This window comes from Trichechus manatus, unplaced genomic scaffold (assembly GCF_000243295.1).
Source record: "Trichechus manatus latirostris isolate Lorelei unplaced genomic scaffold, TriManLat1.0 scaffold00181, whole genome shotgun sequence".
Lineage (NCBI taxonomy): Eukaryota > Metazoa > Chordata > Mammalia > Sirenia > Trichechidae > Trichechus > Trichechus manatus.
The window spans coordinates 5,304,552-5,329,168 of record NW_004444117.1 but is presented as its reverse complement, the minus strand read 5'-3'; the positions used below and the strand labels follow the sequence as shown (position 1 = coordinate 5,329,168).

Genomic DNA, 24,617 nt, shown 5'->3' with positions numbered 1-24,617 from the left:
AGACAGGTTTCTCCAACAAACCTTTTATGAACGTTTGAATTGAGAAGGACTAAAAGGGCAGTGGACCCTTGGTGGCGCAGTGGTTAAAAGGTTGGCTGCTAACCAAAAGTCCAGCAGTTTGAATCCACTAGCTGCTCCTTAGAAACCCTGTGGGGTAGTTCTACTCTGTCTTATAGGGTCACTATGAGTCGGAATCAACTCGACGGCAACAGGTTTGGTTTTTTTTTTTTTTTTGGTTAAAAGGGCAGTTGGAGCCCTAGTGGTACAGTGATTAAGAGCTTGCCTGCTAACCAAAGGGTCGGTGGTTCTAACCCACCAGCTGCTCCTTGGGAACTCTATGGGGCAGTTCTACTCTGTCCTATAGGGTCACTATGAGTCGGAATCTACTAGAGGGCAATGGGTTCTTTGGTTTAAAAGGGCAGTTAGGCCCCTCATGCCTGAATCTGCACCCTCTTCCCTCTTCCCTGAGTAGCCCAGGCTGGGGCATTTGTTCTGTATGTTTCTATGATGCTCACAAATCACATAAGGTATAAGTCACTATGATACTTTCAAACTACATACGTATAAGCATGCATAACATGAACTTAGAAATATGTCTACTCTGTGAAGCTCTCTAACCATTAACTATAAGTCATTAGAAACCTGTAAGTCATTAGAAAGTTATTTAGAAATTTTCTGAACTTAGACATATAAACATGAAGAATATGGTAAAACAGACTTTAAGTTGTCTTTGTCTCAGAATGCTGTGATAAAAGAAAACATAAAACAGTTAATCTTCGTAAACTAGCCATGAGACATAAATCTAAACAACCTCCTAAACTCTAACCTTGAAGAAAAATTTGACATTTGGCTAATCTCTAATCCTGGAAAGAAGATATAACAAATTAGTCTTTGACATCACACTGGCCCTTTTTATGTGAGGCCAAGATAAGAAATTAATATATAAACTCAGAATTTCTGCTCACTCACTGAAAGAAGGCAGAGATGGAATCTCCCTCTAGAGTCTGACTCTGTCTCAAAACTGAGACTCTGAACTCAGGTTCTGTCCACCACCAGAGACCTGAACCCTAGCTACGAGGGACGTCTGCCAAGTCCAAACCATGGTCAAGCCTTCCTCCCGAGACCACTTGTTAAAGGTAAATGCCTAAACTCTAAAGATTTGGACTCTAACTACTGAACTAACATTGTAATTGTTAATTCTGATTCTCTGGTTCTGAATTAGTATCTTTAAGTCTTACTTGTGTGCCTTGCCATGACTACCTTGCACCAAACTAAATGAGTTTATGCATGACAAATCTGAGTATTTCTTTATTTAAATCTTAAAACCTATGGGACAGCACTGATATACTCTCACAATTCCAGGCTATCCCAGCTATTACCTGAGGCTGGTTCTGATCTCCGGATGTCATCTCCATGCTGAGAATCAAGAGACTTCATTATGTGTCAGGGATCCACCTTTTAATGTCTTTACATTAGCACGGTGACTATTCAAGTTGTCATCTTAGAAGTCTCTCATTTACCAGTTCCTAGAAGCAAAGGTGGGACCATGATCAGATGTCAGCAGACACTCCTAGAATGTTACCCCTTCCCAGGTGAAGGGTTTGCTGCCCTCCCAGGCAGAGGCAGTTCCCTCTGGCACTGTCAAAAATTCAAATCCAGGCACAGTTTGCTGACGAAGGACAGGATTGAGTTATGGAAAGTTGGCATTGTCGTTGGAAGGCAAAGAGACACCAAGAGAAGAGGAAATTGAAAACCATAGTCAGATCATCCAGGATTTCTTTTCCAAGCCAAATACTCAGTGCCACTCGTGCTCACTGCTCTGCTCTTTCTAAATCTAAATCCTTCTGCCCAGACTCCAAACTCCCAAGGAGAGGGGACTCAGTGAGTTGCAGGTTTCGGTTTCTACTCCTAGGAATTAGGTTAATTCCATGGAGGGGGCACACATAGGGTTTCACACTCTTCATCCTAAAGGTGAGGGTTACTGGGGGAAGCTTTGCAGAAAAGGATCCCGTGCCAGCCTAGTGCCGGGCCAGGCTGAGATCGGCCCCCGCCTCCTCCAGAGTTCTAATATTGGCTCAGGGTTATGTGCAATGTCAACATTAAATCCCCTGAAAGGCCTGGCCCACAGATAAGTGCTCAGGGTGTCAGTGCAAACTCTTAGGTTGAAAGTAGCACGGCGGCAGGACAAAATATAAAATCATGAGCATGACCCTCAAGACCTTCCATGGTCCAACCACTGCACAGGGATGCCTTCCCACTTGTCCTGGCCTCACTGCTCCATCCACAGGGGCTTCTCCTAGAGTCTTGGTCTTGCTGATTTTTTCCTGCCTAGTCCTTCACAACAATTTGCTCCCGCTGTCTGGAAAAGCCCTTCACATTGCTGTGCCTCCTCGTATCCCATTCTAGCACAATGGCCTTGAGGAGGCCTTCATCCACAGAACCCTTTGGTCACAAGACCTGTTACCTGCTCCTCTCTGCAGCACTGTCCACACCTGGGATGACCTAACCCAACACACTTAGTCATTTTGCTAATGTTTGTGATGTGTGCTAGGCTACAAGCTCAGAAATCCTAGACCCTCCTCTGTGCTGATCACTCCATATCCTCGGATTCTGGCCACACATTAACTGACCCACAGGCAGATGTGAGAAGGTGGAGGTTTGGGTCTCAGCATTACTCACCACTTGCTGTGTGCCCCTGGGCAAGTGCTGGACCTCTCAGCAATTCTCCTTCCCTCATTCTAGAACGAGAGCATCTAGAAAAGCTCCTCAGGACAAGTGAGAACAGTGGAGAGATGCTCTGGGAAGTGGAGCTGTGTGACTGACAGAATGACAGAGGAGGTCTGTTTCTAGGGGATGAACAGACACCTCAAAATGCTGATTCCAAGCTGTGAAACCCTTATGCAGCCCAGAGATTTTGAAACCAGCTCTGCCACCAGTGGTTTCCTTGCCTGGATCAGGAAGGACAGCTGACAGATTGAGAAAGATGGCAGGGTCACTTTAGTAAGCAGATTTCACAGGGATGTGCTTTCAACTTATGCCAGCAATAAGGGAGGCAGAGAAGGATTCAGCAGGGTGGACCTGTGTTTCTAGATCAAGACAACCTCAACAGAAAGAAACTAGAGCTTCCCCACCTGTTGCAGAGGCCAGGGAGGGGATACGAGGCCCCAGGTCTGGCTTTGCCTATCCCAGAGATCCCAATGGGGATGTCTGAGTGAGCTCCCAAGTTACCTCCTACATGAGGGTCTAAGGGACATTCACCACCCCGGGGGCATCAAAGGCAGGCAGGCTGCAACTGTACCACATGAGTGAGTCCTTTTCTGCCTTTACAGTTCTATCTTCCCACTCCCTATAAGGTGAGACGATTGAAGGAAGAAACACAGGAGAAGCTGATTCTTCTCTGGTCCCTACTGAAGTTTTCTCAGTGTGGGGTGGAACTTAGCTGGTGTTAGGAGATTTAAACTTGATATGGGTCTGAGTTTCTTCATTAGACTGCTTGTACTTCTGATTACCCTGAGTGTGAACAGGAGACAGAATATTTCCTGAGCATGGCTAGAGAAGCACTGAGACCTATGTCACATTTCCACTGAGGAGTGAGGAGGTGCAGAATGAACTTCAGAATGACATAGGTCTGGGGGACAAGTGGAAGGAGACATTGAAGTTCCATGCCTTGAGAAAATTTCAATCACACAAGAGCCCTGCCCTGTAATTCAGACCCTATACCTCAGCTGTTACTTCCTCTGTCTCTTGCAGGATCTCTTGGATGTATATCTCTTTCTATTTGAAGACTTCCACCACGAAGAGTTCTCATTAGCCCAAAACAACTGAGTGCTCATGGCACACTGAAGATAAGAGCCTTGAGTAAAGAAGCCATCTTGGAGGTCCAGCACCCTCAAGACTTCAGAAGGCTTCAGCCCAATTACCATCTGACTGCAAAGGCATAAAGACACTTTAGGTGCAAATCACATAACAGAACCCAGTCAATGCACAGCCCCTAGAAGAAAGTAATAAATTGTTTTAGACCACTTTGGAAAAATACTGAAGCATTATCTGCCTGCAGATATTATTGCTATACCCTCACATTTAAATGATAGTTTAGCTGACTATAAGAGCTTAAAAGTAAAGTTCTTTCTGTACTTCAAAAATATTGCTCCATTGTCTTTTTGCATTCAGTATTACTGTGGAGAAGCTTGGTAATGGTCTGATTCTTGTTCATTTTAAGTGATCTAACCCTTCCTTGTTAAAGCCCTTAGAATTTTCCTTTACATTTAATATTCTAACTTTCTCCATAATGTATGTAGGTATGGGTTCTTCCCTTCTCTCTCTTCAGACATCTCTACCACCTTCTGAGTCTTGTTTATTTCAATTTTCCAACAAACAAATCCTTATCTATGTTCCACCTGCTATTTTCTTTTCTTAGAATTCTATTAAGTTCTTTTCTAATTTGCATCATATATTTTTATTTATTATATCTGCAAGCCTATGAACATGGATTTGAATGGTAGAAGTGAAGGCCAGATGATCTCTTCCAGGCCAGAATCTGCTTTCATGAACTCCTCACCTGTCAGGCATTTGTTTAGCCTTGTTTTACTCCATCAGCATCTGTGCCCTGGCTTGTCACCTGGCTGTCACTGCCAGTTTATAGGGAGAAGAGGCAGGCAATCACTGTACCAAGACATCGCAGAGGGGGTGGGATCACTTCTGCAAGGCTCTCTGTATTCATTCCGGGTAGAGATAATGGTGGCTTGGGTCTGGGCAGTAGCGGTAGGAATGGAGAGAAGTGGTTGGATTTGGATAGACTTGGAAGGTTAAGCCAATATAGAGTGTGAGAGAAAGAAGACTGTGTAAGTGACTCCTTGCAGATGGGAAGATGGCATTGCTGTTGCCTGAAATGGAGAAGACTGTGGAAGGAGCTAGTCTAGAAATGCTCATGCTCTTCAGAAAGGAGTAAAAAATAACCTGGTTTCATTTTTATTTCTTGTAAATGCAGCCCTCAGCAACTGGTCAATTCCCCTAAAGGGTGGGGCGCAGGCAGATGCTGAGTCCTTCCTGTTGCCTTGCACACTTGCCCTTGTTACCAGACAGGGAAACGGCTCTGCAGTCCCTTTCTCTCTGCAGTGACCACAGGCCTAGACAGTACTTGCATTTCACTTGTGAGGACTGTCTGTGAGGTGTTCCTGGGGCGTGCACTGCAGGGAGCCCTTCACCAGATTCAAGATTTTCTGCCATTTCAGCAGGAACATTCAGAGCTCACCTTTGACACCAGAAATCTCTTTTCTCTCTGGAGCTGGTGAGTAAGAAAATACATTGGAAACAGGCTTTGGTGCCTGGAGAGCTGAGGGCAGGAGGGGCAGATGGAGAGCTGTGATTTCATCCAAGCAGATCAGAACACCCTGCAGGTGGCTCAGGGGGCGAAGGGAGGGCAGAGAAGCCACTTGGGCCAGGGAAGGTGAGTCCCCGATACTGCCTGGGAGAAAAACAAGACACCCAGGTGCATGTCTCTCAGCCTGGAATTGTCTGTCAACTCCTTGAGTTCTTTGATCCTTCGTCTGAAGGTGGGAATAGTTAGAATGTCATGCGGGGCTGTTAAGAAGATGAAATGAGAAATGAATATACAGATACACATCTAAACCTTTATCAATATGAATTTTTCACATTCCTTCTCCTTGCTCTTCTCTCACATGCAGTGGACACACTCTCAGAGACTAGAAAACAAGGTCCTGGGGATCCTGCAAAGATCCTGCCTAAGTACCCCAACCTGCTTGTCCCAGAAGAAAACAACAGTGAACAGAAACTCATATATAACTTCAGCTGAGGTATAGGGTCTGAATTACAGGGCAGGGCTCTTGTGTGATTGAAACTTTCTCAAGACTTGGAATTTTGATATCTCCTTCCCCTTGCCCCCTAGACCAATGTCATTCTGAGGTTCATTCTGCACCTCCCCAATCTTGGATTTCTCTAACCCTGCGTATTTGTCTTTCTCCTCTCTCCTGGTTAGTCATCCCCAGGGATGGTTGTAGGGAAACCAGTCCCCTGAAGCCCCAAGAACTATGGGGTGGGCAAATCCACTGAACCTGGTAAAAAGGAGCCCAGGGGGTGGGGAGAGCATGAAAAGCATTGCTAAGAGTTGATCTGCAGGGGAATATAGAAGTTGCCTCCAGGTAAGTTTCTGTTCCTCACCTGCTCAGTTACTCTTCTTTCCTATAGATCAAGTGGAGGTAAGCAATTCTTTCTGCTTATTACAAACATAAGACCTCCCCTGCGTCCTCCAAAGAGAAGGTTTATGTTTGCCTAATCAGAATCTTGGTTCATGCTCTCTGTGCATGTGAAGACTTGAAAGATGGGGATTTGCTTTGTTCCCTGTTCTCTGCCATTCAAACATCTTCCCTCTCTGTCCATGTAACAAGTACATATTGAGCACATTAGTCATGCATTTTTGTAGTCACAGGAGATAAAGTAGAAAACAGATCTGGCATGTTGGAAGAACAACAGGGAGTTGATTGGGGCAAAGCACAGTGAGAGAGAGGGGCAGATGGGTGCAGGAGATGAATGCACTCAGGTACAGGAATCAGGTCAGGTCAGAGCTTGGAAGGAGTTTATCTTTCTCCTGAGTAAGGCAGGAGCCTGTGGAGGGTTGTGAGCAGAAGGGAGTCTCGTGGTCTGACTTTCTTACTAGAAGGGTCATTTGTTGCTATTTCCAGCAAAGCTGTGGAGACTCAAGTGCAGAGTGGGATCACTTCTGGGAGGCTCTCTGTAATCATCCAAGGTAGAGAAGTCGATGGGACTGGGTGGTAGCGGTGGAATGGGGAGAAGTTGTTGTATTTGGATAGATTTGGAAGGTGAAGCCAAAGTGGAGTGTGAGAGAAACAGGATTGTGTGGGTGACTCCTCACAGATGGAGGATGGCATTGCTGTTGCCTGAAATGAAGACTGTGGAAGGAGCTAAACTAGAAGGGGGAGATTGTTCCAGAATTAGGCTTTAGTGGAGTTCATTTAGTCAAGATCATCTTAGACTTACAAGTGGGAGATGTTGAGTAAATAATGGAATATTTGGATCTCAAGTTCAGGGGAGAGGCCTGGGTTGGAGATATAAATATAACATGGGAGTTGCTGGCATATACTTGGAATTTGAATCACGGGACAGGATGAGATAGCCAAGGGAGTGAGTTTAGATAGAGCAAAGTTGGCACTGAGTCATAGACACCCCATATTTTAGGTCTCACACTGGGAGGAGGTGTGCGCAAGGCACTGCTCGTTCAGCCTTACCCACTTTCTGTTTTAAATAACAAACTGGTAATTTGATTTTTCTTGCCCCTTCAGAATGAAAGGGCTTCTCATTATTCAATTATCTTTCCTTTCTACGGCTTAAAGCTCAGTTTACAAACACATTAAAAATCCTCTGTCTCCAGGATGCTGTCCCTAATGGTAAGTTAACCGAACATTAAAATGGGATTACTCCTTCTTTCTCACTTTTGGCTGGGTCATGACAATTGTTGTTCCCTTTAATGACTGTCAAAGCCCTCACCAGCACAGAAGTATAAAAAGAGTTGGGATGAGGGGTTTTGTGAAAGAGATATATTGAGGGACATGTCAGGGTGCTGTTGTCCGCAAGGGACCAGTAAGAGGACTGTTCCTCACCTGGAGCTCACACTGAGGGCTTTGATGGGAGCTCTGGGAAAGGAGTTAGAGGACAGTGCTGTTAGAGGGCAGTGAACTAGTGTCTGACACAAGCCTGAGAAATGCAAAGGTGAGTGTTGGGTTAGGAAGCCACAGCAGGCAAGCCCAAAGAGAAAGCTGGTTGCAGAGTTTGCTGAGACAAAGGGCAGCCATATGGATCCCATGATCTAATCTAGACCAGCCCAGAAGAGAGCTGATGGAGCAACACCAAGTCCCTTCTTAAGGACTGCCTGAAGGAGGGAACAGTCTGGAGGGTGGAGTTCAGGGGAGAAGTCTGGGATATGGATGTGAGCCTGGGAGTTGTCTGTGAATATATGACCTTCTAAACCTTGAGACTTGAGGAGTTGCCTGTGGAATTGAATGGATAGAGGAGTTTCCCAAAGGCTGCATGAAGGCATCTGCTCTTTAGAGTTACCCATAGGAAGACCCTGTCTAAAAAGAGCTGTAGGGCTCAACCCTTGCCCACTTTGTTTGCTGTGATGTGGCCCTGGATTGGCTGGTTTCTCTTTCTTGGGAAATGACAAGGCTTCCCCTTATACAATTATCTTGCCTTTTGTGACTTCAAGGTTATCTTAAAATACCTTGTCCCCTTCCCCAAACCCATTCTTCTTCCCATCATAGATCATGACAATCTTTTGAATTGAGTAGTCAGTCCTCATTATTCACAGATTGTTTTTTTCTGCATTAGCTGAATTAATCTACTCATTAAAATGTATTTAATTTAAACCCCAAAATCAATACAGTACTTTTGCGATCACTCAGGGACATGCACAGAGCAGTGATAAATTTGAATTGCTCGATGTTCATCTTCCTACCTGAGGTCAGTCAAGGCAAAATGCTTGTTTCAGCTCACGTGCTGTAGACAATGTCTTTTTCATAGATTTTAGTCATTGCCTCATTGAGACATTCTGAGAGCAGTTTCTGTGTCCTGTTCTCTGTGGTGACTACAAGAGCAGAAAGAACAGGGCACCAGGGCAGGGACAGAGATGACAGATAGACGAGGGAGAGTTCCAGAACCTTAGATCTCAGTAACCACAGCATTCTGACTCAGGATTTGGGGCTCATTCAAGGAACAGCGGACCTCAGACTCCACACTTATCTTCCTTGCAGAAAATAACGAGGGCTATTGCTGTGGGATGGAAACCAGGCTGGGGACCACAGGGCCTTCAAGGGGCAGGGAGGCTGGCAAGGGTGACTTAAAGGCAGGATGAGGCTTATTGGATTGAGGTGGAAAGCAGATGCTGGAGGTTTTCAGTCTACACATAGCCTGTCTTTGAAGATGCCGTTTGCAAATAGGCTTTATCTGGAACAGTCTGGTATAAGATATCCCTTTTTGGAGTCAGGCTGGTGGAATAGCTGCAGATGTTTACCTGGTTTGGAGTTGTGCTTATCTCAAAGTCCAAAGCTGTTCCCCTGCTTTAAAGAAAATAAGAGCGTCCTGTCCCTTACAATCGGACTGATGTGACAAAATGAGGTGTGAATCCAGTCTTCCTCCCTGTGAGAGATTTGGGACTTGTGACCTCCACTTTGAGCTCCAGTGTCTTTGGATGTAGAACAGCAATGACGTTTCTCATGATGAATGTCCTGTGATCTGCACAGTCCACTGCAGGACATTCATGATGAGGGTCCCCAGATCTCTCTCTGCCACTGCTCAGCACCCCTCAGCCATCCCAAGACAAGTTTCAGGGGTTTCACCAGTCCCTCTGCCCAGCTCGATTTTTTGGCCACAGTCGGCGTTTGCAAAAAAAACAAGAGAAAGTGTCTGTGCATTAGATTTGCGATTCTTGGAAGGAAGGGTAGGAGCAGAGTGGTGAGAGTGAGAGTCAGATACAGTCAGTTAAGAGAGGGGTGGCCATGAGTAGAGGCTTTTCACGAAAAACATGGAGTAGGGGGAGAAACATGAGGTGTTTATCTGATGGTAAGGCCATGGCTAGGGAAGGTCTCAGAGATAGGGGAGCTGGGCATCTGGTAGATGAACAAGTGCCCTGGAAGAAGGCAGAGGTCTTGGGTCTTCCTGCCCCAGCCAGTGTCCAAGGCTGTTGCATTGATTTGTGTCTGAGCCTCATTATCTGTAAAATGATTCCTCATTTCATTGAGACTGATTGAGGATCAATAATGCATGTGCAGACACTGTAGAAATTCTGAATAATTTGTTTATGTATAGTCCTATTATTAATGTCCCTGGATAGGGCAAACAGTTGGGGCTTGACTACTAACCTGAAGGTTGGCAGTTCAAGCCTTTCCAGCAGCACTGCAGAGGAAAGTCCTGGTAATCTGCTGCCATAAAGATTAGTCAAGAAACCCCTATGGAGCAGTCTACTCTTTAATACATGGATGGCCGTGAATCGGAATCGACTAGACCACAAAGATTTTATAGTTCTATTATTGTTCTAGCTGAGGCTCAATTAAAGGCACAGAAGAAAATGCCCTAATCCAGCACAAGGAGAGGGTGGGCAGTAAGTAGTCACGAGGACAAGGACAGGTGTGCTGTGCCTCTGGGCCTGTCATACATGGAAATGGAGAAAGGAATGGACAGAGACAAGGTTTACTTCCCCTGCCTGGGAACCAGGCTCTTCCATCCTAGCTTCTTTCAGTCATTGCCTTTTTTCTATTCTTTATCTCTGCAGGTCTCTGACTTTGCCTAGGTATCCATGGATGATATACAAAGTGTTTATGTAAGAGGTATAACCTGAGCTTAGCCCCACAGAACCACTTCCCCACCAATAACACCAGAAGCTTGCATGTCCTCTCTAGGGGGGACACTCGGTGAAGATATTTTTGTTATCACTGGACCCAGGCACAACATAGCTGCTCAGACTTGCCCCTGCAAGAATTATGACCCAACTGCCCAAATTCTTAAGGGGAAGGGAGGAAGAAAGACAGAGAGAAATAAAGAGAGAGACACACAGAGAGAGAAAGAGAGAGAGGAAAGAGAGATCTCTGCTGATTCCTGGCCAGACAACTCTATGGTCTTGAGTTGGGTTCCCCCCAAGTTTGATCTGATATGTCAAAGAAGACAAAGCTCTGGAGATATGAGGCTATCCCATTCTAGAGGCTTTAGGCCAGGGTCAATGTAAGTCGTGTCAAATGCATAACTTGATGCATTCCATAATCCCAAGAATAGGCTTACACTTTTTATTCAGCTACTCGAAAATCTAAGAAGTGTCGGGTATGTGTCGAGCACTAAACTATGCCCTGGGGGTGTGGCAATTAAAAGAAAATCGTGATCCCAGATTCTGCTAGGTCCTCCCTTTCCTTAAGAATTGATAAAACTCTAAGATTTGAAGTCAGGTTCTCCAGAGCAACAGAACCAATAGGAGATATATAGATACGGATCTATAGATATATATATAACCAGTTGCCTTCAAGTCTCCTCCAACTCATGGCAACTCACATGTGTCAGAATAGAAACATACTCCATAGGGTTTTTGATGGGTGGTTTTCAGAAGTGGATCAGCAGTACTTCTTCTGAGGCATCACTGGGTGGAATTGAAGCCCCAACATTTCAGTTAGCAGCTGAGCACATTAACGATTTACACCACCCAGGGACTCCATATATTTCTAGATGAGAGATAGATAGACAGAGACACAGAGAGAGAGAGGAAGTAGATAGATAGATAGATAGGTAGGTAGGTAGGTAGGTAGGTAGTAGATAGGTAGATAGATAGATTTTAACAAATTGGCTCATGAGTTAACGAGGGCTGGAGAGTCCAAAATCCAAAAGGCAGGAGGCAGGCTGTAAACTCCAGCATTCTTGAGTCAGAATTCAGTAGGCTAAGCTACAGGCTAGAAGCTCAGGCAGTGTTATGTTACAGCCCTGAGGCAGAATTCCGCCTTCTCCTGGAAATCTCAGTGTTTGTTCTTAAGGCCTTTAACTGATTGGATGAGGCTGTCCTACATTATGAAAGGTAACCTCCTTTATTTAGAGTTAATTGATTGAAATTTTGAATCACTTCTACCAAATACCTTGATAGCAACACCTAGACTAGTGTTTGATCTAACAACTGGACACCATGGCCTAGACAAACTGACAGATAAAAATTACATTTGCAAGTGGGATTTAGGCTTTCCAGAGCCCCAACTATGATATATCTGAATATTTTGCCATAAATGAAAGCCACACTAGTAGTAGTTACAACGGTTTTCTCAAACTGATAGCAGACATAAGATTGTAAACATCCAATTCTGGGAAAATTGAGAACAGGCACACTCAAGTCCTGCTATTGAGTGTAATATCACAGTCAGATTTTGAAAAGTAACCATGTGTTAAATTTAAGAAGTAACTTGATATGATTTCTTAAATTGACTCCCACTAAATTCCACAAATGTTTCGTTAAACTCTCCTGTTCTAGGGTCTCCAAATTTCTTAATTCAGGAGGCAGAGAAAAATAATAAAATAGAATCATTCATGGCTTACATGAAGCAGATTTTTTTTTTTTTCCGAATTCTTAACACTCATTCTATTCATAATACTCAATGGCAACATCAGGCTGTGGGATCACTAGGAAGTCAAGGGAGTGTGTGGTGGGTGGTACATGGACGATCATTCTTCTGCTAAGCTCAGTTCTGGGTAGGGTTATACAAGCTTAAAGATATAAGCTGAACTGAATGTATAATTAATGGAGTAGTCATCGTATTCTGTGTGCCTGTATGTGGAAGGAAGACTTGGGAAGACAGTGAGGACCGGACTTTGCCTGGGGGAGGGAGAGAGAAGACACATCTGGAGGAGAAGGGAGGCTGGTCTTTGGCAAGCAAAAGTGGATGCTTGTGTCTGTAGATAGCTTTTCTTTTTTATAAGGAACTTGTAACAAAATTTGGAATAAACAAAAAGATTACAAGGTGTCTCCACTATGCATAGCTTAATGCACGCTCTTCTGGGTTTTCTGAGTTGCTAGAGTCTGTAGTTTTTAATAACTGGGAGCAATGCAAAATTATTCTCTTCCATAGACATGCAAATAAAATCTGCCTAGGAAAGCTCAATCAGTATACCCCTCCCACTGTAGAAGAAGGCAATTTTGCCTCCATTTGTACATTCATTTCAATATTCCTGAGCTATAAATGTTTCTGTTCTTCCGGATTCTCCTCTAAACTAGTTGTAACACCTGCCTTGTTTCTTCATTAATAATGAATAAATAAAATAAAATGTGTGCATGGTATATTTGTATGAGAGTCATAATTTTACCTTCTTTTGAAAATTGTCCTTTAAGGAAATGGAGGAGGTGGTGGGCAGTGAGCAGTCTCCAACTGTAAAAAACCCGCTGGTAGACCCTGAGACTACCCTATGTGTATAATTTTTTGTAATCCACAGCTTCCTATATCACCTTCCTTACTCATCATGAATGAATATAAGGCTGCATCAATATATAGTAATAATTTTCTTGAATTTCCTTACAGTTTAATCAGATATCCATGTTTCCAAACTGTCCTATATTTAATACAGAAAATTAGAGGTTCTGTTTACCTCCTAGACCACTGATCTTCCCATCTCAAGATCTTTAACTTAATCACATCAGCAAAGTCCCTTTAGCCATGTAAGGCAACATATTTACAGGTTCTGGTGATGGAGACATGGAAATCTTTGGAGGCCATTATTCTGTCCACCACACTGTCTGAGAGGCTGACTCCTGGGATGTAGAAATAAGCAACATAGGAAACGGGTAGTCTCTTCTACAGAAGTGGAAAGTAAAGTCGTGAGGGAAAATGAGTTAGTCATAGTAATATGGATATGTACGATATAAAGGGACCAGTATATTTGCCTAGCTGACCTTATGTTTATGTTCTGCTGTTTCATTCACCTGACTTCCATATTCTCTTTACTTTCCCCAGACCTCCCATAGTTAACTGCCATGGATCAGTTTATCTCAGACTTCCTATCAGGAAAGAAGTTACAGCAATTGTCTTCTGAGTTTCTCCCTTACTACTCTACATTGATCAGTAAGGCAGGAGGCATCCTCTCGCAAGAAACCATCAATGATATTCAAGAAGACCTTGTAAAGGGGAAGCTAAAAGATATGGTTGGTAAGATTCAGAAATCACTTGTGGAAGCAGAGAATGCTCCCCTGGATGTGGCTGTGATTGGGGAGTGTGGGACTGGGAAGTCCAGTTTCATCAATGCCCTGCGAGGGCTGAGTCATGAAGAGGAGGGGTCTGCTAGTACTGGGGTTGTGGAGACTACCATGAAGAAAACTCCCTATCAACATCCAAAATATCCCAAAGTGACCTTCTGGGACATGCCTGGCAGTGGGGCCCCCAATTTCTCTCTGGAGACTTATCTAGAAACGGTGGAATTTGCTAAATATGACTTCTTCATCATCATATCTTCCACTCGTTTCAATGAAAATGATGCTCTACTGGCTCAGAAAATCAAGAACGTGGGAAGGAAATTCTACTTTGTTAGAACCAAGGTGGACAATGATTTACATAATGAAGAGATAAGCAAACCCAAGTCCTTCAAAAAGGAGAGAGTCCTTCAGCAGATCCGAGACTACTGCCTGGCAAATCTCAGTGATATTGGAGTGCCTGAGCCACACATCTTCTTGGTCTCCAACTTTGACTTGACTGACTTTGATTTCCCAAAGCTGGAGGAGACGCTGTTGAAGGAACTCCCTGCTCACAAGCGCCACACCTTTGTGCTTCTTATGCCCTGCTTGTCTGACTCTGCCATTGAGATGAAGAGAGATTTCTTCAAGGAGAAGATCTGGCTGGATGCCCTGAAGACATCAGCTTTGGCCTTCGTCCCCTTCATGCCATTCATCTATGGCTTTGACTTGCCTGAACAGGAGAAGTGCTTGGCACATTACAGAAGTCATTTTGGTCTGGATGATAAATCCATCAAAGAGATTGCCCAGAACTTTGGCATATCTGAGCAGGAGATTAGAAGCTCCATCAAGTCCTTGGATTTTCAATTACTTGTGAAGGATGATTGTACAATAGCAAAAGCCAAGACATGTGTTGAAGCCTACTGCTCAGTGACTGGAGGTCTCAAATCTTCTATCTTACAGTTTGTGAAAACCTACATTCTACATTTGAAATTCCTCAACACGGTGGCTGATGATGCCAAAATTATCTTGCACAAGACTTTAGGGAGCTGAATTCTAAGAGAATGAGGGGGAAGTGGGGTGACTTGCCTCACTGAAGAGAAAATGGGTCTCGGGTCTTGTAGTCTATGGATGGGGAGGTCCTCTTCCTCTCAACGCCTAAGTTAACTCTTCCATAAGGTGAAAGATGTCTTTCCAGAGGAGGAATGCCATTATTTCACACTGATGTCTTATTGTTGTGTATGGGGGGTTTGACCTGCCTATATGTTGCTTGAATCGCCATAGAAACACGCCACATACTTTCCATTAATCCCCAAGTGCTATGAAGTAGTCTGTTGTATGCATTACTTATTCAGGTAATAAACATTTAGTAGTAATCGAGATGACTGTTATCCATTGACTTTTTTCTTTTTTATTATTTTTTTAATCTAGTCTTTTTTAAATGTCAGCAAGCAAGCTATTTCGTCTACTAGTTTGATAACTTTTTTTTTTTTTTACAATTTCTGCATTTTTTTAAACTCCCCATTCCATCACCTATGTCCCCTGGTAGCCACTCATCTTCTTTTGTCTTAATGGTTTGCCTGTTCTAGATATTCCATATAAACTGAATCATATGATATTTGTCATATTTTGTCTAGCTTATTTCATCTACCACGATGTTTTCAAGGTTCATACATGTGGTGGCATGAATCAGAGCTTCCTTTCTCTTTATAGCTGAATAATGCTTCATTGTATGGATAGATCATATCTGGTTTAGTTATTCATCTCTAAGTGGACACTTGGATTGTTTCTGCCATTTGCTGTTGTGAATAATACTGCAATGAACATTGGTATACATGTGTCTGTTTGAGTCGCTGCTTTCAATTCTTTTGGGTATATACCAAGGACAGGAATTGTTAGGTCATATGATATTTCTATGTTTAACTTTTTTAGGAATCACCAAATTGTTTTCCACAGTGACTGCACCACTTTACATTCCACCAGCAGTGTATAAGTATTTGAATTTCTCCACACTCTTGCCAACACTTGTTATTTCTCTTTTTTTTATAACAGCAATCTAGTGCTTGTGAAGTAGTATCTCATTGTGGTTTTGATTTGCATTTCTCTAATAGCTAATGATGTTGAACATCTTTTCATGTGCTTGTTGGCCATTTGTATATCTTCTTTGCACCATTGGTTGAGGAGACTATTCTTTCCCCATTGAATGGATTTGACACTCTTGTCATAAATAAATTGGCCAGAGATGTATGGGTTTATTTCTGGATTCTCAATTCTATTCCCTTGGTCCATATATATATCCTTAAACTAGTACCACACTATTTTGATTAGTGTAGCTTTATAGTACTTTTTGAAATCAAGTAATGTGAGTTCTCTTGCTTTGTTCTTCTTTTTTGCTATTTTTTTGGCTATTTGGGGCCCATTGCAATTCCATAGGAACATGAGGATCATTTTTTCTATTTCTGCAAAAAAATGTTGTAATTTTAATAGGAATTGCATTGTATCAATAGATCGCTTTGGGTATAATGGACATCTTAACAATATTAAGTCTTCCAATCCATGAATACAGAATGTCTTTCCACTTATTTAGGTATCTTCTATCTTTTTTCAGTGGTGTTTTATAGTTTTCAGTGTAAAAGTCTTTCACCCCGTGGTTAAATTTATTCCTAGGTATTTTATTCTTTTTGATGCTATTGTAAAAGGAATGATTTTCTTAATTTCCTTCTCAGATTTTTCATTGCTAGTTATTAGAAACAACTTATTTCTGAATGTTGATCTTCTACCCTGCCAATTTGCTGGATTTGTTTATTACCTCTAGTATCTTTCTTGTGGATTCTTGGGGATTAGTATATATAGTATCATGTCATCTGTGAATACAGATAATTTTTCTTTTTTCTTCTCTGCTTTAGATGGCTTTTGTTTCTTTTGTTTTTGTTTGTTTGTTGCTAAATTTCTCTGGCTAGAACTTCTAGTGCAGTGTTGAAGAGCAGTGGTGAAAGCAGGCATTGCTGTCGTGTTCCTGATCTTAGCGGAAAGTTTTCAGTCTTTTTCCACTGAGTATGATGTTCATTGTGGAGTTTTCATAAACGCCCTTTAGCATGTTGAGGGATTTCCCTTCTATTCCTAATTTGCTGAGTACTTTTATCAGGAGGGGTATTGGATTGTGCCAAATGGTTTCTCTATGTCAGTTGATATGATTGTATTTTTTTTTTTTCCTTCACTCTATTGATGTGATGTATTTTCTTATTTTGAACTACCTTCCATTCCTGGGATAAATCCCATTTGGACATGATGTATAATCCTTTTAATATGCTGTTGGATCCAGTTTGCTAGTATTTTGTTGAAAATATTTGTATCTACATTCATAAGGCATATTGGTGTGTTGTCTTATTTTCCTACGGTCTTTTTAGCTAGCTTTGTTATCAGATTAATGCTGGCCTCATAGAATGAGTTCACTCCTCTTCTATGTTTTGGAAGAGTTTCAGAAGCATTGGTGTTAATTCTTCTTTAAATGTTTAGTAGGATTCACCAGTGAAGCCACCTGGTCCTGGACTTTGTTTTCTTGAGGGATTTTTTATTACTAATTCAATCCCTTCATATGTTGTACTCTGTTAAGATTTTCTGTTTCTTCTTAACTCAATTTAGGTAGTTTGTATGTTTCTAGAATTTTCTCCATTTTGTCTAAGTTTTCCAGTTTGTTAGCATACAATTATCCATAGCATTCTCTTATAGTCCTTTTAATTTCAGTAATGTTGGTAGTAATGTTGCCACTTTCATTTCTGATTTTAGTTACTAGCATCTTCTCTCTCTCTTTTCTTTTCTTTGTCAGTCTAGCTAGGGGTTTGTCAATTTTGCTCATCTTTTCAAAGAACCAACTTTTGGTTTTGCTAACTATCATTCTTCTATTCTCTATTTCATTTATCTCAGCTTAATCTTTATTATTTCTTTCCTCTGGTTGCTTTGGGCTTCGTCTGCTCTTCCTTTACTAGTTTCTCAAGATGTAAAATTAGGTTATTGATTTGGCCTCTTCTTTTTTAATGTAGATGTCCATAGCTCTAAACTCCTCTCTGTGTACTGCCTTTGCCATATCCAAGAGATTTTGATGTGTTGTGCTTTCATTCTCATTTGTCTCTAAGTATTTTGTGATTTTTCCTTGTGATTTGTTCTTTCATCGATTGGTTGTTTAGTTGTCTTTTGTTTAATTTTCTCATTTCTGTGATACTTCCAGTTTTCCTTCAATTATTGATTTCTAGTTTCATTCCACTATTGTTGCAGAAGATACTTTGTATGATTTTAATTTTTTTAAAGTTATTGAGGTTTGCTTTGTGATCTAACATATGGTATATCCTGGAGAATGATCCATGTGTACTGGGAAGGAATGCATATTCTGGTGTACTTGGGTGAGGTGTTCTATAAATGTCTGTTGCATCTAGTTAGTTTGTAGTGCCATTTAGGGCCTCTATTTTCTTGTTGATCTTCTGTCTGGCTGTTCTATCCATTCTTGAAAGTGGTATGTTGAAGTCTCCAACTAATATTGTAGAATTATCTATTTTTCCCTTCAGTTCTGTCTGTGTTTCCTTCATAGTATTTGGGGGTTCTGCTGCTAGGTGCATATGTATTTATAATTGTTATTTCTTCTTGATGAATTGATAATTTTATCATTATATAATGTTATTATTTGTCTCATAACAGTTTTGGCTTAAAGTCTATTTTGTCAGATATTCATATGGGCATCAAGCTCTCTTTTGGTTTCTACTTGTGTGAAACCTTTCACTTTCAACCTATTTGTGTCTTTTGATTTAAAATTGGTCATTTGTAGACAGCATACAGTTGGGTCGTATTTTCTTATCCATTCTGTCAATCCATGCCTTTTGGTTGGAGAATTCAATCCATTAACATTTAAAGCAATTATTGATGAAGAAGGACTTACTTTTGCGATGTTGCTATATATTTTCTGTGTGTCTTATACATTTTTTGTCCCTTATCTCCTCAAATACTTCCCTTTTTATGTTTTTAGTTGAATTTTTGTTTTGAATCCCTTCTAATTTCTTTTTGTGTATATATATTTGAGGAATTTTCTTCGTGGTCTCCATGGGGATTACATTTACCATCCTAAATTTACAACAACCTAGTTTACATTGTTACAAACATAACTTCAATAACATGCAAAGACTCCATTCCGATAACGCTCCTTCCACCCCTTTTATGTTGTAGATGTCACAAATTACACCTTTATACATTATGTATCTACTGTCATATATTTATAATTATTATTTATACTTTTGTATTTTATTTTACATAGAACATAACAAATATACCAAAAAAAATCAAACCTGTTGCTGTCAAGTCAATTCTGACTCATAGCTACCCTATAGGACAGAGTAGAACTGCCCCATAGGTTTCCAAGGAGTGGCTGGTGGATTCAAACTGCCAACCTTTTGGTTAGCAGCCAAGATCTTAACCACTGCGCCACCAGAACAAATATAGTTACCAACAAAAATACAGCAAAATTGGCCATTATATTTGCCTTTGAAATTATCTTTATGAACATCTGTATTTCTTCAAACATCTTTGAGTTATTATCTAGTGTCCTCACCTTTCAAACTAGAGGACTCCCTTTAACAGTTCTTCTAGGGTAGACCTAGCAGCAACAAACTCTACAGCTTTTCTATATCTAAGAATGTCTTGATTTCACCCTCATTTTTGATGGACAGATTTGGATGACAGAGTTTTTGTTCCTTCTCCCTCCACCCACCCGAACTTTGAATTTAACATTCCACTTCTTTCTGGACTTCATTGTTTCTGACGAGAAAATGACACTTAGTCTTTTTGGGGCTCCCTCGTATGTGACAGTTCACTTTTCTCTTGATGCTTTCAAAATTCTCTCTGTATCTTTGGTTTTCAACAGTTTTATTATAATGTGTCTTGCCATGAAGCTCCTTGGGTTTATCCTACTTGTAATTCATTGAGCTTCTTGTATCAGCAAATTTATGTATTTGATCAAAGTTGGAAAGTATTTGGCCATTATTTCTTTAAATATTCTTTCTGCCCTTTCTGTTTCTCCTTTCCTTCTGGAATTCCCATAACGCATATATTTGCCCACTTAATGGTGTGCCACTGTCCTTTTAGTCTCTGTTCATTTTTCTTTATTATTTTTTCTTTCTGTTCTTCTCATTGTAACAGTTCAATTGTCCTAGCTTCAAGTTCATTGATTCTTTCTTCTGCCATCTCAAATTTGCTAATGAAACTCTCCAGTGAATTAATTTTCTGTAATTGTATTTTCAGCTCCAGAATTTCTGTTTGGTTTCTTTTTGTGCCTACCTCTTTGTTAATATTCTCATTTTGTTCATACATCATTTTGTAATTCTACATTAATTCCTTGTTCATATTTTGCTTTAGTTCTTTGAGCGTATTTAAAACAGTTGTTTTTAAAATCTGTATCTGGTTTTGTTCTAACACTAACTGCACATGCAGCACATCTTCCTCTGACTCTCTTAGGCTGGGTTCTCTAGAGAAGCAAAACCAGTAAAGCATACAAATATATATAGAGAGAGATTTATATCAAGGAAGGAAACAGCTCACACAATTGTAGAGGCTGGAACATTCCAAGTCCATGGATCAGGATAGGGCTTCTCCTGATTCACGCAGCTGCAGGAGCTGGCAAACCCAAGATCTGCAGGTAAGCTGCTACCTCAAGTCCCAAGAACCAGAGGTCAAATGAACAAGAGGCAGCTGCAGGATCCAGAACAAGCCAAAAGCCCTGACAAGGACAGCAGGTAGGAAGTAGGTGGTGGAGGGTGGAGAGATGAAGGCTGAGGAGGTGGTGAGCTGCCACAGGCTCCACCGCTACCAATACCACTCAGCAGGTTCCATCATGGGGGTAATCACATATCAAATTGCATCAAGGAAGTGATCACAACATTATATAACTGCCAAAACACTGAGAATCATGGCCAGCCAAGTTGACACACAATCTTAACCATCACAGACCTTAACTACCCAGAGCTAGGACAGACCTCACAAGTTATAGGGCACAGTCCTGCAGACTGCCAAGTCTTCCCAAGGCTTCAGTGGCTAGCTGCAAGCTTAGGGTTCCCATGACACCTTCACTTCTGACCCGCAGGCTACAAGTTCAGAGGTTCCCTCTACCATTTAAGAAGCCCTGATGGTGCAGTGGTTAAGCACTTGACTACTAACCAAAAGGTTGGTGATTCAAACCCACCAGTCACTCCGTGGAAGAAAGACATGGCAGTGTGCTTCTGTAAAGATTATAGCCTTGGACACCCTATAGGGAAGTTATACTCTGTTCCATAGGGTCACTATAAATCAGAATTAACTTGAAGGCAATGGTTTCTCTACCCCTCAGAATCTCAGCTGTAAGTTTTGGAGGTCTCAAGAGCCTCCTTCACTTATAACCCGCTGGCTACAAATTCTGGGGTTCCTACTATTCCTTTAGGATACCATCCATAAGCTCAGGGATCCCCAGCCCCCCTAACTCCTGATCTGTTGGCTCCTATTACTTCCTCAGGTTTGATAATTCACCAGAATGACTCATAGAATTCAGGAAAGTGCTATACTTGTGATTACCGTTTTATTATAGCAAAAAGGATACAAATGAAGAGATGCACAGTGCAAGGTCTAAGAGGGTTCATAATGAGGCACTTACATGTCCCAAAAGACACACTACCCTCCCACTAGCACCAAGGTCTATCATTAACCATGGGACGTGGAGACTTTATTGGGACCATGTCCAGAATGTTTATTGAGACCTCATTACACAGACATAGTTGATTGAATCATGCCCACACTCCCTTGAGGTTGGCTGACATTATGAAGTGGGTCTTTCTGACTTGGCCAACCTCCCACCCAAGAGTCACCTCATTAGCATAAACTGTTATGTCACCAGGGCATCCCTCCTTCTCTCACTGGCTGCCTCAGAAACTGTGAGAAAGGGAAGGAAAAAGATGTGCTGTCTTATAGGCTGGGAGCTCCTTTAGCAGTGTGGCCTCCAGGATTGGTAAAGCATAATCACATCAATGTTGAAGACAAGGAAGACACATGGCTCACCCAACTCGAGTTTCTGAAGATATTCCAGGTAATAGGCCCAAATCTGCTGCAAGACTCGCTCCTTGTTGAACGTACTGGGCCTACATTTCTCTTTTACATTTAAATCATTGTTCACCTTGGTCCTAACTATGTACATTTTCTTGTTCTTTCTGATCTCCAGGGCTATTGTTAAATCATTTCCTTTACAGAATTAAGTAAAAATGATGAAGAAGTAGTCATACTCAGAAAATTCCCTTGGTCCAGAAAATGTTGTGACTTTCTACTTGGTAGTTCTCATATTGTCACATGAGGAAATTGAGGATAGTTGTATGTAGCGCACTCCCTAGTGGTCTCTACAAGTCCAGTGGGACTGGAACTTCAGCAACTCTTCAAGTACCGGCAGCATATTGATGAAATGCACTTCCCTACTTCTGCATCTCCTATCACAGCAACGGTCGGTATTTTCCACATGTTTCAGTGAATCATTGATGGTAAGAGCTGCTTCTGCAAGTGTCCGTGCTCCAGTTGTGATTGGCTCAACTCAATGGCTTCTCCAGGAAGGATTCTTTTGTTAATGGCATTTTTGTAGTGAGGATCATAGCTCAAAGCAAAACTCTGATGTTCTTTTTCATAAGATGTAGAAAAGGTTAACAGAACATTAGTAGGCTAGGGATATAGCAAAAGAGTAAAGTGAAAGAGAGAAGGCTATCAAAGAGATAAGGGAATCTTTTGTGTTGGTTGGTAACACAGGTACAGATGCTGGGAAACATTCTGTTGGCTTTCCTAGTGGCATTTTTTTTAACAAGAATTTATCTTGTCTTTACAACCCAGTCGGCAGATCCTCTGTTTTTCAGGCCGGTTTGTCTTCCTGGATTGTCACTCCTAAATATATCAGCACCCAGCCTGGGTCCCACTGCTACATCCTCCAAGTTTCATTGTCTTCTCTTACTGCTGGTCTTGGAACACAAGTTTTCTGCCTCACAGTTAAACATTTCTCTCACTCTCTTACATTTTTTATCATAATGTACAAGATATTTGGCATGTTTTCATTTTTCCTTTCTCTGACAGACTTCCAGTCCTCAGAGGTGGAGCCAATTAAAACCTCTATGAGGGCTGTTGCCCACTCAGGCCATGGGGTCAGTTTTGAACCCCTAGTTCCTAAGACTGATTCAAGCCACGTTAGATTTGGGTTATACTTGAATTGGGACTCTCTTTTCTGTAGCTTGGTTTTCATCTCGCGTTTGTAACTCAGTTCTCATTAGGTCAGATCAAATAGTTATTCTCCAATAGATGCTGTTTCCAATTCCTATCCTAAATTGAAGGCTTTCTTAAAATCTTAAATTTCTAAATTTCTCCCTATGGTTTTGTAGGCTTATATTCCAGTCCAAAACAGTCTATTCTGTTTTAAGGGTGACTCCACTAATGGTCAAACTACCTTGAGACCAGCAGGCCTCTGGATCTCTGCCTCTTGCTGCTCTCATGACCTTGGTCTGCCTCCTGGGACCCTGCCTGATGTGCCCCTTCTAGAGTCAGCTCATCATCTCATAAACATCATAGTATCCAGGCATCTTTCTCTAAAATGATAGATAATGTTCTCCCATCACATCCATCTGTCTTTCTAACAAATTCCTGTCCCACCCACAATTCCTACAATCTGGAATTCAGGTCTGGAGCCTACTCTTGCCCTTGTCTGTCATATACCACAAAGGTTGAACTCAGGTTCTAATAGCTCAGAAATCTGGCTCTAAAAATTAAAAAATTACTGCCTATTAGCTCTATTGGTACTGTTGGGCTTTTCAAAGAAATGCAGGATAGAAAACTGGGTTCTAATTTGAAATCTATCCCAGGTCGGCAAAACTAAGGAGGCATCTGAGATTTATCCCAGCAAAAACTCTGTCTCAAAATTCTGAAAGCTAGAATATTCCTAATGTATTAAGGCCATCTTCTTGAGGGTCATTTGATGTGTATATGTTGTTGTTAGCTGCCATATGAGATGGCCCCCAACTCATGGCAACCGCAAGTGAAAATCATACCCTTTTATCACTAGGCATGGAAAATTTACCCTAATGGATGACTATTTACAGACAGTGAGAGGTGACTCCCAAGTCCTTCCTAAGAATTACCTTACATTTCTCCCTATAAAATGGTGTCATATTCTTCTTTCCAATACTTATTAATCTATTTAAAGAGGTATTATAAATTAAATATCTAGCTGCTCCTTTGTCATTAGTACAGTACAGAAAAAAAAAATTAAATCAGTTCTAGTCTGTCCAACTGTGTGAATTAATAGTCAAAATCATAAATGAAGTACACTGGATGTCAATTTCTATTAATTGCAAAATCTATTGCACTTACACAAATAAGTTTGATAAATTTTCAGAAGATGTTCAGCTCTTCAAATATTGTGAACAAAGAGTCAGTCTAACTGCATTCCAATACAGTAAGAGATATCATTTATCCACCTGTCATAGATTGAATTGTGTCCGCCAAAAATGTGTGTCAACTTGGCTAAGCCATCATTCCCAGTATTGTATGGCTGTTCTCCATTTTGTCATCTGACGTAGTTATCCTGCGTGTTGTAAATACTAACCTCCATGGTGTTAATGAGGCAGGATCAAAAGCAGTTATGTTAATGGGGCAGGACTCAAACTACAGGATTAGGTTGCGTCTTGAGTCAATCTCTTTTGAGATATAAAAAAGAAGCAAGCAGAGAGGACTTCCGGCAAGATGGAGCTCTAGGCAGAAACACCACGCCGTCCCTCCACAACAAAGATCTGAAAAACTAAGCCAAACAGAGAATCAACAATCCTGAAACCCTAGAACATCAAATGAAGAGATAAAGAACTCAGCCGAACACCAAATG

At 41.5% G+C, this 24,617-nt stretch overlaps 1 protein-coding gene across 2 annotated transcripts; it reads left to right on the top strand.

The window, feature by feature from the left end:
- The first annotated feature begins 5,041 nt into the window (after positions 1-5,041).
- LOC101347289 (T-cell-specific guanine nucleotide triphosphate-binding protein 1-like) lies at positions 5,042-15,091 on the top strand. 2 transcript variants are annotated; one of them, XM_023741467.1, is made up of 3 exons: positions 5,042-5,287; positions 5,685-5,813; positions 13,500-15,091. In XM_023741467.1, exon 3 carries the CDS (start codon positions 13,520-13,522, stop codon positions 14,762-14,764), a length of 1,245 nt encoding a protein of 414 aa, XP_023597235.1. In that variant the 5' UTR covers positions 5,042-5,287; positions 5,685-5,813; positions 13,500-13,519; the 3' UTR covers positions 14,765-15,091. The 2 variants fall into 2 exon arrangements, with proteins under 2 accessions (XP_023597235.1, XP_004387255.1); XM_004387198.2 differs by lacking the exon at positions 5,685-5,813.
- The last annotated feature ends 9,526 nt before the right edge of the window (positions 15,092-24,617 follow it).